The sequence below is a fragment of the Mastigoproctus giganteus genome, chromosome 2 (genome assembly GCF_048544385.1).
Source record: "Mastigoproctus giganteus isolate SK-2022 chromosome 2, ASM4854438v1, whole genome shotgun sequence".
In the NCBI taxonomy this organism is placed as follows: domain Eukaryota; kingdom Metazoa; phylum Arthropoda; class Arachnida; order Uropygi; family Thelyphonidae; genus Mastigoproctus; species Mastigoproctus giganteus.
Genome location: NC_143576.1, coordinates 193,813,246 through 193,828,774, shown reverse-complemented (window position 1 = coordinate 193,828,774; position 15,529 = coordinate 193,813,246). Strand labels below are relative to the sequence as shown.

At 38.4% G+C, this 15,529-nt stretch overlaps 1 protein-coding gene across 1 annotated transcript in view; it reads left to right on the top strand.

Moving 5' to 3' along the window:
• Positions 1-15,529, top strand: part of LOC150089872 (guanine nucleotide-binding protein G(s) subunit alpha-like) — a 114,272-nt gene that overhangs the window by 71,350 nt on the left and 27,393 nt on the right. The window contains exon 8 of the mRNA XM_090390117.1: positions 1,390-1,569. Within this exon, the coding sequence (XP_090246243.1) occupies positions 1,390-1,569 (180 nt within the window). The remainder of the gene's footprint in view (positions 1-1,389; positions 1,570-15,529) is intronic.

The following is a 15,529-nucleotide window of genomic DNA, read 5'->3' as shown; positions in this document are numbered from 1 at the left end:
AGACTAACAGAACAAACTTATCTGTGAAAAGATCTAAATCTCTCAAAAATACATGGTCTCAGTTCTAATCTCAGTGATGATATTACATCAATATATTAATCCTTCATGACAGTATGGCAGTTTCACTACTTGTCACTCGTTTGGAGAAGTCGGGGTTCAGTTCCCATCGATGACTGGAGGAATTGTTAAATTCCTCTTCAACCAATCTCAGGCAGAGGGAGAAGGATTTTTTCCTGTTATTCTGGGTTTTCAGCCTGAATAACATGCAAATTTGTCCTTGGGCACATACACTTTGTACAGGCATATACATAGTGGTGCAATGTGATCTGATTTGCTAATGCACTCTAAACTCAGCAGAACAGAACCAATGTATGTCTGTACAAATGTAAGCTTGTGGCCCAACTTTCATTTTGTGTGGTCTTAAAAGCCCGGAATAACATGGAGATTCTTAGCCATACCCTTAATTTTAGATGTATTTATTTCTTCACAGAGCACACAAGCAGTACTAAGGTTAAATTCTGTATATAAAACAGAAAATGAGGTAAATTTCCACAAGTCCGAGTTAACAATATGTATATATTTGAGGGGCTCACATCTGGTGAGTATGGGCTTGGCACACCCAGGGTCCTGAGCTGGATATCATCATTCTTCTCTTTCTTGGTGATTCCCTTCTACTTTTGACTCTCTCTCTCTCTCTCTCAGGGTAACTCGGGTTTTTTTTTTTGGCCGGTGCAGCATAAGCCTCAGGCTTCCTTGCACCATGTAGCTAATAATAATAATAATAATATTTAAGAGGCCATTCACATATGTAATCATTTCATGTGGTATGCTAGTATTTGTAGTCCTTATCATGCATTATGTCTATACAAATGTGTCCACTGCTGATTTTCATGCTTTATCTAAAATAACTCAGAGGAAAAAGTCCTGCAATTCTGTGGAGAAAATGCCATGGAAATCAGCTAACTAGTTTCACACAAAGGGAAGTGGGGGGGGAGTCAAATTAATTTGTGCATATTTTGGGTTGGAGGAGACAGTTGCACTAATGTTACTTGACAGATGGTTCCAAAAAAAAAAAAAAGTTTTAACTATTTCGTTATATACTAGGGATGAGAATTATTAAGATGAAAAAAAAAATGGGGGATCAAACAGTTAAATATCATGTCATGGAGAATTAAAAAAGTTGAAATACTAATGTTAACAATTTGTAAACGAAATAGAGTAATATTAACATAATTTGTGAATGACTCTTAATATTAGCAAGTGAAAGTTTCTATTCACATGCTGCTGAACTTTATTCTCCTGTGTGTACAGTAAATTAATTGATCAGATCTGTTATGCTGTATTTCATTTTGGTTGAGAGCAAGTGTTAAGCTCTTCCTTTCAATATAGGATGTTTGATGTTGGTGGGCAGCGATGTGAACGCCGTAAGTGGATCCAAGTATTTGATGGAATAACAGGTATATTATTCTTGGTAGCAAGTAGTGAATTTGACCTTAAAGTGAGAGAAGACAACGAAACAAACAGACTGGATGAGTCTTTAAGGTTGTTTGAGGAAGTATGGTGCAGCAGGTAAGTAAAAATATGATGTTATTGAAGCTAATTTCCATTCAAACTACTTTTGAGATCAGATGTTATATTATCTTTACATTCTGAATACAGCACGAATGTCGGACTAATGGGACAAACTTATCTGCAAAAAGATCTAAATCATATACATGGTCTCAGATCTCAGTGTTGTCCATTTCCACTTATAGTATGCCAAACCCCATGCATTTTTTCTGACAGAATACCAGTTATTGGTTGATTCAACCACTGCTCATCTCAGTTGACCAAATTATTTGTAGTATGATTACTTTCATTTCAAAGGTGGTACTTGTGAATATGACCATTCTGACATTCCCTGTCAGACTTAGTAATTTGGAATCTCCATGAAACTCTTTGAAACTTGACTCTCTCCAGTCCAACTTTCCTAACAGTGAGGTAATTTTCCTTGTTGACTTTAACGTTCACAACTCCAGCTGCCTCCGTTTTCTAGTCACACAGACCCAGCTAGTTGAGATGCTGAGGCTTTTGCAATTACACTCTACCTAAATTGTTCCCACATCTGGGGCAGTGCCCCCAAAACCTCTCTCAGGCTTCTAGATTCCATTAAAAAGAGGGTAGTTAGGTTAATTAATGACTCATCTCTAACAGTCTCTCCACTCTCTGTCTCATAGACATCCTGTTTCTACTGCATGCCTTTTCTACAGATACTTCCATGCACACTGTTCTTCTGAATTGGCTTCTGTAATTCTCACTCTTTCTTCCAAAACAGTCTGAACAGGTGTCACAAGCAGTCAACATCATTTTACTGTCCAACTTCAAACTCACAGAACCAACTTTTGTTCTTCCTCATTTATTCACTCAACTTCAATTTTTTGGAACTACCTTTCTTCATATGTATTTCCTGAAAATTACAATCTACAGAAATTCAAGTCTAATGTCAACAAGTACAGTGGATTCCCACTTTATGATTGGTTCACTGTACGATAAAATCACTTTACAATGGACTCTCCATAATAAAATACTGTTCACCATATGATATGTGGTATTGTGATCACCTTTGGGAATTGAATTTTAATTCAATTCTAATAATCAAAAATGTTATTATTATTAGCCATATGGTGCAAGGAAGCCCGAGGTTTTTGCTGCACAAGCCAAAAAAAATTTTGAGTTACCCTGAGAGAGAGAGAGAGAGAAAACAAGTCAGAAGTAAAAGGGAATCACCAGAAAGAGAAGAATGAAGATATCCAGCTCAGACTCTGGGTGCACCAAGCACACACTCACCAGATGCAATCCCCTCCACAGGCTATAAAAGTAAAAATATAAAGCACAAATTTACACTTTATTACCTTTCGAATTAACAAAATTAAATGGCACGTGAAAATCAGAATATTTTCTACAGTTTAGCAAAATAAAAATAAATTTACACTTATGTACATAGCTTAATTAATACTGTAAAATGTACATACTAACTAATTGATATTTCTGTTCACTGACTTTTTCTATTGGGTTGTAAAATTAAAAAGATAAGCAATCAATAACAAAGACCACAGCATATACAAATTGCAACTAACACAAATTCGCAAGTGAGATACAGAGTAACAAGTTTACGAAGCTTAAAAAATAGGAATGAAGAGAAGATTCCAAAAATTTGTTTTTTTATATGACTGAAGATTTTAATGGAAGAGGAAACACATTTCACCATAATAACATAAGAACCCACAGAATTACAGCTATTGGTATTATTGCAAATGCAATAACATTGAGTTTACTACCCAATCTATAATAGATTGCACTAACAGAAAAGCCCTCCAGAATTGTGCTTTAGAAAAATATCACAAACGTGTTCAAAACTGATTCTTATAACCGAACATATGATAACGATGAAGGTATAGTGCATTTTAATGATTTCATTTGGTTTTTTGAAATTTGATTCTATAAAGCAGCTGATTCTACTAACCAGCGATGTTGTTAACTGGCGCCTACTTATTTCACTTTTTGATGGGCTTACAATTCTTTCCGACGAGACCACGTGATCCTTCCTCTCAGCCAATAACAGCATTTGTAAATGTGTTGAATGGGTGTTTTGTTTTTGCATCCTTTAGTTAAAGTGATTTTTTGTGTACTTTAATCAATATATTAGTTTTAATCAATATGTACAATTTCCATTATAAAAATCAAATTTTAAAGAGATAAATAGCTTAGTTATATAGCAAAAATTTCAACTTCTGAAGTCTTGGAATGAATTACCAAAAAATAATGTGTTACTGGGTTTACATTATGATACAATGGTGTCTCTGGAACGGATTAATATCATAAAGCAGGGGTCCACTGTATTTTCTTTCATCTTTTCAACCTACAGCCCATGCACGGTACTAAGTACTATAGGTTCAAATACCTTGTGTTTGGGGTTTTCATAAAAAAAACACATTGCAAATTATGGTTTAAAAAGATTGCCGATTAACTAATTCTTCAAAATTTCTTTGAATCCACTGAAAGTTTCAGCATTATTATAGCATGAGTTTCAAGGGCTCAATGTGAACATGTTGTTACATTTTTAATGGATTTGCAACCTTGTTCATTAAGAACATTACTTGTAATGAGTGGTTAGTCTTGAAGGATGACATTTCAGTGCATCATGGAAGTTGATAGCCTAAGTAAATTTAAGGCTGAGCTGGACAGGTAATTTGGAATGAATGGAGGGGTGAAATGGGAGGGTTTTTTTTTTTTTTTTGGCTGGTGCTGCATAGGCTTGCTTTCTTAGCATTAGTAGAGGCATACAATGCAAGAAAGCAAGCTTATGCAGCATAGGCCAAAAAAAAAAAAAAACTCCCATTTCATCCCTCCATTCATTCCAAATGGCTGTCCAGCTCAGCCTTAAATTTATTTAGGCTATCAACTTCCACAACAAAAGGTGAAAGTCTGTTCCACCAATCAACTACCCGCTGGCTAAAGGCAAATTTCCTCATCTATTCTACAACTGTCTTTCTTCAATTTGAATCTATGCCCCCTCAGGTTCTTAATCTGAGCAAGAGGAAGAAGAATCTCATCAGCGATCAGCTTGCTCAACCCACTCAAGGCCTTATACACCTCAATCAGATCACCTTGCAGGTGCCTACTCTCCAGGCACTGCAATTTGCAGAATTTAAGCCTTTCTTGGTAAGAGCACCGCTTTGTTCCCCTCATCAACCTTGTTGCCCTTCTTTGTACTCATTCTAGCAACTCTACATCTTTCCTAAAATGAGGCATCCAGACCTGTACACAGTACTCTAGGTGTGGCCTGACCATTGCCTTGTATAACAGGATAATCACCTCCCTGTCCCTGCTAGCAAAATTTCTATATATTATTGACAAGACTTCATGACTTGCCCTGGTAGCCTGTCTGCACTGCTCATCAAACTTCATATTTGACTGCACAATTACCCCATGTCTTTTTCACTTTCCACTTCCATGAGTGTAGTACCACACAGTTGGTACATTTCTCTTGGGTTATTGCTACCCATATGCAGTACTTTGCATTTGTTAATATTAAACTTCAGTTGCCACTTCTCAGCCCATTTTCCCAACTTATCTAGATCCAGTTGCAGTAGCATACTGTCTCTACTGTCGTTAACAACCCTGCCAACCTTTGTATCATCTGCAAACTTGGACATTAAACCTGATATACCTTCATCACTATCATTGATAAATATACAAAACAACAATGTGCCCAACACTGAACCCTGGGGAACTCCACTAATAACATTTGTCCATGAAGAGCAGTGTCCATTGATTACCACTCTCTGTCATCTCCCGCTCAACCATCCCTTTATCTATTGTAGCAACTTACCCTTAATGCCATACCTCTCCAATTAGTATAGCAGTCTTTCCAGGTCAACAGTATCAATATTATTTTTGGCGTTCAGTTCCTCTGTGACCACATCATATCCAATCAAACTGGTCAGAGAAGACCTCCCTTTAACAAACCCATGCTGAGTCTTAACTTTTCTTGCATCGTGCCTCTACTAATGTTAAGTCTGGAGGCTGAAAATAAGCCTTCCATCAAATAGTATACACTATATCATGATACAAATTAAGATAGGTAACAACCAGGGTTACAGTAAGGGTATCCAAAACCTAAATATGCCCTTAGATGTGTGTTAGTATTTTTTAATAAGTACTTGCAGAAGAAAAATGTGTTGTTTTAATAAAAACTCTTTCTCAACAAAGTTTTCTTTTAACTGTCATCAGTCCTCCCTTCATTAAGCTAAGTTTTTGTATTTTTATTTGGATTACAGATAATTTTACCTAAGTGTGTTTAGAATTTGTGATGCCCTAGACAATCTCCTATTTTGTGGCAGATAGCATTAGCCTTGTCAACAGCACATGCAGTCTTACCACAAGTCAGCATTCGTAATTCTGTCAGCTGTAGCATGCCAAGGCCTACTGAATGAGATTTGTTTTTGACACTAGATTTGCACTTGGGAAAATGATGTCTCCAGTAAGAAATCATAGTTCTATCAAGAGTAGTATATAAGCAAATTCTAATAGGTTCATTGAAAGAATTTTTTGGTGAAACTACATATTCTTTCAATTCAGTTTTCATAAAATTCTATGCTCGTTGGTAAATTCTATTTGAATGATCATTATTGCGGCACATTTTTGCATTTGTTATTCATATGCTGCAGCAAAGAAAGTGATATTGATGAGTCTGTCAGTGTATGTTCCCACATGTTCAGCAAAAAAATGCTTTATAAATGTAACTCACAATAATTAATATTAACAAGAATTACTGAGAGTTGTACAAAACTTACTGACTGACAATCAATTATAATCTAACTTTTTGAATTTGAGGATGTTGTTTACTGGGCCCATTGCTGTGTTTCAATATTTATTAATGATACTCATGAAGACATATTGGACTTAATGTTTAAGTGTATTAGAAAATGCAAAAAAGATTGGGAGGGTGGTTAATGACAGTAACAGAGTATGCTACTGTAACAACACCTATAAAATAGGTAGATGGGTTCAGAAGTTTAACATTAACAAATTCAAAGTATTTCATATGGGTAGCAGTAATCCCAGAATAACATACCAGTTATGTGGTACCACACTCAGGGTAGTGAATAACAAAAAAAGTTTTGGGGGTAATTGTGCAGTCAGACAAGCTGCTAGGACAGCTCACTGGGTTTTGTCAATGATATACAGGAATTTTATCAGCAGGGATAATGACTTAATTATTTCTTTGTAAAAGGTAAAAGTTATGCCATATCTTGAGTACCGTACAGGTCGGGAAGCCTCATTTTAGGAAGAATGTGGATCTATTAGAATGGTGTAGCGAAGGGCAGCAAAATTAGTGAGGTATACAAAAGGGTATATTCTTCCAAGAAAGGTTTCAGTTCTGAAAATTGCAGCATCTGGAAACTAGGCACCTGTGAGGAGATCTGGTTGAAATATTTAAGGCTTTGAAAGAATTAAGTAAGCTAAATGCTAATGCTATCCTTCATCTTGCTTAGACAACACATATGAAGATGCAAATTTAAATTGAGGAAGGGTGTTGCAGAATACTTGTGTAGAAATTTGCTTTTAGTTAGCAAGTAGTTAATCATTAGAGAATAAATTTCCATTTGGTGTTGTGGAAATGGGTAGCTTCAATAAATTTAAGGAAGAACTACATATTAGAGGGTTGGACAGGTGATGTGAGAAGTCTTTCTTCTTGGTTGATATATAAACTTGCTTTCTTGCATCATTTGCCACTAGGAATAATAATTTAATCCTTATTACTTTCTAAAAATTTGTTAATTAACTTTTACTTCTGAAAGTGTAGGGAATTTACCACATAGACATTTGAAAGAATCTCCATCTTTATCTAAGGCTTTCATGAACTGTTTCATCAAGTCCAGTTATATAGGAAATGGAAGTACAGCTAGCCCTCATATAACACACTTCTTAGATTCCTTGTAAAATGTCGTCTTGTGCAAAACTGTGTTATACGGGACTAAGAAAAAGTACAAAAAGGGGGTTATGTTTCAAAAGCTAACAAAAATACACCATTCTAGATTTCGTGTATCTTCTGCTCTCTTTAAAAAATTAGTAATCTGGGTTTGTTTTCTTTTGCTTGATAAATCTTTGTGAATTTCATTGTATGGAAGTATTTTGCAAGGGATGCAAAGAAAAACAGCAAAGAGTTCTTTACTTATGTAAACTCTAGAAGGACGGGGATGAATCAGATTGGTCCACTTGATATTGATGGGTCAACTGTTCATGATCCTGCTCAGGTAGCTAACAAACTAAATGAATATTTTGCATCGACATTCACACATGAGGAGTTATTCAGCAAGGGGAATGTCAGAGGTGTATTCAACTCTAGCAGTAAGCTACAGAATCTTGAAATAACTGGGAGTAAAGTGGAGGAGAAACTGTTGAAGATAAACACAAGAAAGGCACCCGGGGTGGATGGGATCTATCCAGTTATATTAAAGGAGGCAGCAAAGGAAGTAAGCAAACCCTTAGCCATAATTATGAGAGCTTCCTTGGACTCAGGGGAGGTACCCATAGACTGGAAATGTGCAAATGTGACCCCAATTCACAAAGGAGGATCAAAGGCTGACACAAGTAATTATAGACCTGTGAGCTTAACTTCTGTTCCAGGAAAATTAATGGAGGCACTGGTTAAAGAAGCACTGCAGGATCATTTAGACAAGACTTCAGTTATAGCTCAGACACAGCATGGTTTTGTTAAGGGGAAGTCTTGCCTGACCAACTTGATTGGATACTATGATGCAGTCACAAAAGAACTGGATGCAGGGAATAACTTTGATATTATATACTTGGATCTTAGAAAGGCTTTTGATACTGTTGCACATGGAAGACTGCTACACAAATTGGAGCAGTGTGACATTGGAGGCAAATTGCTGCTATGGATAAAGGGGTGGTTGAGGGGGAGAAGACAGAGAGTGGTAATCAATGGACACTGCTCATCGTGGACTAATGTTATTAGTGGAGTCCCTCAGGGCTCAGTGTTGGGTCCATTATTGTTTTCTGTATTTATAAATGATATTGATGATGGTATATCAAGCTTAATATCCAAGTTTGCAGACGATACAAAGGTTGGCAGGGTTGTCAAGGACACTACTGACACTATGCTGCTGCAACAGGATCTGGAAAGGTTGAGCAGATGGGCTGAGAGGTGGCAAATGAAGTTTAACATTGACAAATGTAAAGTACTACACATGGGAAACAGCAACCCCAGAGCAACGTATCAACTCTGTGGTACTACACTGACAGTGGTAGAGAATGAAAGGGACTTGGGGGTGGTTGTGCAGGCAGATATGAAGTTCTCTGAGCAGTGCAGACGGGCTGCAAGAGTAGCTCATGGAGTATTGTCAATGATATACAGGAATTTTTCCAGCAGGGATAAGGAGGTGATTATTCCATTGTATAAGGCAATGGTCAGGCCACACCTAGAGTACTGTATACAGGTCTGGAGGCCTCATTTCAAGAAGGATGTAGAGCTGCTGGAACGAGTACAGAGAAGGGCAACAAGATTAGTGAATGGAACAAAGGGGTGCTCTTACGAAGAAAGGCTTAAGTTTTGCAAATTACAGTGTCTGGAGACTAGGTACCAGCGAGGTGATCTGATAGAGGTGTATAAAGCCTTGAATGGTTTAAGCATGCTCAATGCTGATGGGATTCTTCCTCTTGCTCAGAAAAATCACCTGAGAGGGCATAAATTCAAATTGAGGAAAGACAGATGTAGGATAGACGTGCGGAAATTTGCCTTTAGCCAGCGGGTGGTTGGTTGGTGGAACAGACTTCCATCCCTTGTGGTGGAGGTTGATAGCCTAAATAAGTTTAAGGCTCAGCTGGACAGGTATTTTGAACGAACAGAGGGGTGAAGTGGAAGTGGGTTTTTTTTTTTTTTTTGGCTGATGCTGCATAAGCTTGCTTTCTTGCATCAAATGCCTCTACTAATGCTAAATGCTAAAAATGCAAAATTTTTGAAGCTCCATTTTGAACTTTGGGCTCCTTTCATTCAAATAATAAGGTCCTAATTGCTCGGCTAACTTTATGCCTTCCCGTATGCTTTTCAGTGTAAAATTTGTAAGTTTAGAATTTCGCCTGCACTATCAATCTTCTGAATTGATATGATTTTCCTCCAATGCCATTTCGACCAAATCTGCCTCACCAGCCTCTTTTTCTACTAGTAATTCTTCAAAGTCTTCAGTAATCATATCTTTTTATTTTTATTTTTATTTTATTTTTTTAGGAGCATCAGCGACTAAGGCCATGTTGCTCTGCATATATTGTCTATAAATTGAGTGTCCTGAGGTCAATTTTCTGTTTTTCTGGACAAAAAACCAAGTTTCCAGGAGAGAAAAAAACCATGCTACCCTCATCCAAGCCCGATTAACTCAGCCACGTGAAAAAGACCCATAAAAATTCCTCCCTTCAACATGATTTGAATGCGGGTCTTTTCCAGCTGGTGTGGGGAGGAGGGCTGGCTATTCTATCAACTGTGCTAGCCATGAAGGCACAGTATTCATATCAATAAAACCTTCCCCTCCTACCGATGTAACAAGTTCTGCTATTACACTGATTCCATTTTCTGCCTGTTCGATCATATTTCCTGAAATGAACTGACTCTGGCCATACATTTTTCCACATGCATTTAACGTTGACAGTTTTACTTCTTTCAGTGATAAAACTATGATTCTGATACAGTCCACAACTTGGAAATGTTTCCATGCCTCCATTACTTCAATAGATTTGGAATCAATTTTTTCCAAAATCCATTGTAACGATTTTCTGATGGATTGAGTTTTAAGGGTGAATATGCCTTAATCTAATGGCTGAATGAAAGAAGTATTAATCCAGTACAACTGTGGCAGTAGGAACATAAGTTCAATGTTTGGATGGCCTGGTGTACTATCCAGTAGTAATAAAACTTTGAAATCTAGATTTTTCCACAAGTTCAGTAGCACAGAATGTAACACGGGAATTTCCCAACAAAATAAAATACATGGATTTCTCAATAATTTTTTTTTGACTAGCAAGTCAACAGCAGGGATTCAAAAAGAGTGGAAACGTTGAAAATTACATCCAACATAATAGCAGGGTTTTCCCCACACAAAAGCTCAAAAATACTCTGTTATGCAAGGTTTACCGAAATTCTCTAACCGTGTTATATAAGTACCGTGTTGCACGAGGATTGCCGCAATTTATCAATCGTGTTAGAGCAAAACCATGTTGTAGAAGTATTGTGTTATACGAGGGTTGCCTGTAATAGAACTATCATGTGAATCGAAATTTCATGTTAGATGTTTCTGGTACCAGAAACATTTAATATGAAACATTTTGTATTCAATGTTCACTGCTGTCCCATTCATACAAAAAGCATGGAAATTTTGTATAACCAGATTGATGGTTTTTTGTTTTGTTTTGTTTGTTTTTTAGGAGCATTAGCAACTAAGGCCATATTGCTCCGGGATATGCTGTGGTCATTCCCTGACCTTTCCGCATCCTCCGTATTTGGTGGTGACGGACTCGAACCCCGGTCTAATCAAGAAGCGTGTGCTACGCGCTGCTGCTCCTTCCCACGTTACTACGGAGGCGCCGGAGATTGATGGTTGGTGGGTCAGGGACCATGGATGAATGAGTGCAGTCTTGCATTCTAATTGTTCTGGAGAAATCTGTAACTAGAAATCTATAATGTATTAAATTTGATTTCAAATTTTAATGGCAGACTTATTTATATAAAAGTAAACATGGTGTTTTGTGAAAAATCCATGTACAAATTGAATGCCATTTTATGGAATTAGTATGCAGGAATTGCTATACAATAAGCATTTAGCATTAGCATTAGTAGAGGCATATGATGCAAGAAAGCAAGCTTATTCAGCATCAGCCAAAAAAAAAAAAAAACCCTCTCCCATTTCACCCCTCCGTTCGTTCGAAATACCTGTCCAGTTGAGCTTTAAATTTGTTTAGGCTATCAACTTCAACAACAAGTGATGGAAGTCGGTTCCACCAACCAACCACCCGCTGGCCAAAGGCAAATTTCCGCACATCTATCCGACATCCGTCCTTCCTCAATTTGAATTTATGCCCTCTGAGGTGATTATTCTGAGAAAGATGAAGAATCCCATTGGCATTGAGCATGCTCAAACCATTCAAAGCCTTATACACCTCTATCAGATCACCTCGCCGGTGCCTAGTCTCCAGACTCTGTAATTTGCAAAACTTAAGCCTTTCTTCGTAAGAGCAACCCTTTGTTCCATTTACTAATCTTGTTGCCCTTCTCTGTACCCGTTCCAGCAGCTCTACATCCTTCTTGAAATGAGGCCTCCAGACCTGTATACAGTACTCAAGATGTGGCCTAACCATTGCCTTATACAAGGGAATAATCACCTCCTTATCCCTGCTAGAAAAATTCCTGTATATCATTGACAAGACACCATGAGCTACTCTTGCAGCTCGTCTGCACTGCTCAGAGAACTTCATATCTGCCTGCACAATTACCCCCAGGTCCTTTTCATTCTCCACCACTGTCAGTGTAGTACCGCAGAGTTGATACATTGCTCTGGGGTTACTGTTACCCATATGTAGTATTTTACATTTGTCAATGTTAAACTTCATTTGCCACCTCTCAGCCCATCTGTTCAACCTTTCCAGATCCTGTTGCAGCAGCATAGCGTCAGTAGTGTCCTTAACGACCCTGCCAACCTTTGTATCATCTGCAAACTTAGACATTAAACTTGATATCCCATCATCAATATCATTCATAAACACCGAAAACAACAATGGACCCAACACTGAACCTTGAGGAACTCCACTAATAACATTAGTCCACGTTGAGCAGTGTCCATTGATTACCACTCTCTGTCTTCTGCCACTCAACCATCCCCTTATCCATAGCAGCAATTTGCCTCCAATGCCACACTGCTCCATTTTTTGTGCAGCAGTCTTCCATGTGCAACAGTATCAAAAGCCTTTCTAAGATCCAAATATATAATATCAAAGTTATTCCCTGCATCCAGTTCTTTTGTGACTACATCATAGTATCCAATCAAATTGGTCAGGCAAGACCTGCCCTTAACAAAACCATGCTGCGTCTGAGCTATAACTGAATTCTTGTCTAGATGATCCTGCAGTGCTTCTTTAACCAGTGCCTCCATTAATTTACCTGGAACAGAAGTTAAACTAACAGGTCTATAATTACTTGTGTCAGCCTTTGATCCTCCTTTGTGAATTGGGGTTACATTTGCACATCTCCAGTCTATGGGTACCTCCCCTGAGTCCAAAGAAGTTCTCATAATTATGGCTAGGTGTTTGCATACTTCCTTTGCTGCCTCCTTTAATATAACTGGATAGATCCCATCCACCCCAGGTGCCTTTTTTATGTTTATCCTCAACAATCTCTCCTCCACTTTCCTCTCGGTTATTACAAAATCATCCAGCTCACTGCCAATGTTTACTTTACCTACATCATTCTCCTTCCTGAATAACTCCTCATGCGTGAATGTAGATGCAAAATACTCGTTTAGATTGTTAGCCACCTGAGCAGGATCCTCAACTGTTGAACCATCAATATCCAGTGGACCAATCTGATTCATCCCTTTCCTTCTCGAGTTCAAGTATGTAAAGAACTCCTTTCTGTTTTTCTTTGCATCCTTTGCCAAGGATTTTTCGTAGTCTGCCTTTGCCTGCCTAATCTCCTTTGTGACTTGGTTACAGACCAACTTATATCTATCATAGGCTTCCATGTCACCCATTAATTTGTATGTATCCCATGCATTTTTCTTCTCTGCCACATGTCTCATTAGTCCATCTGACAACCATTTAGGCCTAAACCTTGAACAATATTTCTTAGTTGGTATGTAAAGCCTGGTAGCCACCAAGATTAGTTCCTTGAATGCTTCCCATTTTGAGTTTGCTGTTGGTAACATCATCAGTTGGTCCCACTGTATAGAATTTAAATACTGTCTCAGACCATCATAGTCGCCTTTACGAAAACAAAAGCCCTTCCCTTTACCTCTGATGGTAGTTACCTCCTTGAGTAAATCCCACTTCAACACACTGTGATCACTGCCACCTAGTGGTTCATTTATCTGCAGGTTCTTAATGCATGAAGAATCACTACTGATTATCAGATCAAGAGTATTGCTCCCTCTTGTTGCCTCACGAACATGCTGATGTAGAAAACAATCATCCAATAAATCCACAAAAGCCTTGCTAGTGTGCGAGTGACCAACCCACAAATTCCAGTCAATATCTGGGAAATTAAAATCCCCCATTATAAGACTCTCTGATTTACTGGCCCACTCTATTTCCTTGTACAATATATTATTATACTCATCAGAGTCATTAGTCCTATAGCACACTCCTACTCTCAATTTTGATTTCCCTATGCTTATGTCACACCAAACTGACTCGACACTGCCCTGTCCATCGATGTCAACTGGCTTCACTTCCTTTGACTTTATGTGTTTCTTAATTAATAGCATAACCCCTCCTCCCCTCCTGTCCTGTCTATCCTTTCTATATACAAAGGGTACTAGGAAAGTTTTGCAATACAGCTTTGTTTATTTAATTTTTTCAAAGTAATTTCCTCTACATTCAATACACCTCTCCATCCTCCGAAACCAATCTTTAAACCAGTTCTGCCAAGTTTCACTAGGGAGTAAAGCACACTCGTTGTCCCAAGCCCGTAGAAGGTCCTCATCACTGGAAAACCGCCTCCCTTTTAGCTTCATTTTCACATGCGGGAACAGTGCAAAGTCGCAGGGAGCAAGGTATGGACTGTAGGGAGGGTGCTCGAGAAGTTTCAGTCCTGTCGTGGTCAAATATTCGGTGTAGGCTTTGGCGCGGCGAGCTGTAGCATTATCGTGATGGAGGTACCAGGTGTTCATTCTTGACTTTGGCCGCAGGTTCTTCATAGATCCAATGACTTTAGGCAGGCATTGTTCAGTATACCACTTAGCTGCGACTGTCTTCTGCGTGTCCAAAACGACACGTTCCACAATTCCACTCGATTTGAAAAATACAGCTATCATTTTCTTCTTTACAGATCGGGATTTTCTGACAATTACGGGTGTGTCGTCATCATCAAAGACCCAAACTTTGTTTTGAGCCTTGGTCGGCAGATCGTAATAGTACAGCCAAGTCTCGTCACCTGTCACGATGTTGTTCACATACCGAGATTGTCCCTTATCAAACTTTTTTAACATCTCCCGGCACCAAGTCACACGTTGTGTCATCTGCTCTTCAGTCAGTTGATGCGGCACCCAGAGAGAACAAAGTTTCTTCACGTGCAAATGATCTTGCAGAATCGAACGAATTGCTGGTGCATTTAGGCCCAAAGTATCCTCTATCTGTTGGTAGGTCACTCGCCTGTTTTCGTCAAGCATTTTCCTCACAGCAGTAACGTTTTCCTCTGTAACTGACGTTCGTGGCCTTCCCGGCCTCTCAGAATCCTCCAGAGTGAAATTTCCCCTTTGGAATTCTCTATACCACCTGAATATCGTTGTACGATGTGGACAATCATCATCTAGTGCAAGAGTCATTTCTTCTAAGCACTGGTCTATGGTTAAACCACGCACGAAATTATACCGCAAAACTGTCCTTATCTCATTTCGTGACCACGATGCCATCGCAAGCACTTTACACTCTCACTACTAATGAATAACTGAGCCCATCGACTTGGCGCGGCGGCTACTATGCACGTATGAACATGTCTCAACATGCAGCAACAAGCAGCTTCCTGTGATTCATTGTTGCGTCATATTGCAAAACTTTCCTAGTACCCTTTGTACATTGTATTCCCCAAATTCCAGTTCTGCATTCCTTATATCTGTGTGACACCACGTCGATATAAGTAATGCGGAACTGGAATTTGGGGAATACAATGTATATAGAAAGGATAGAGAGTAAAAAAAAGGATAGAGATAAGTAAAATATTTAAGACAGTGAAATCATCATAGATATGTAATCATCGCATAATTTAGCC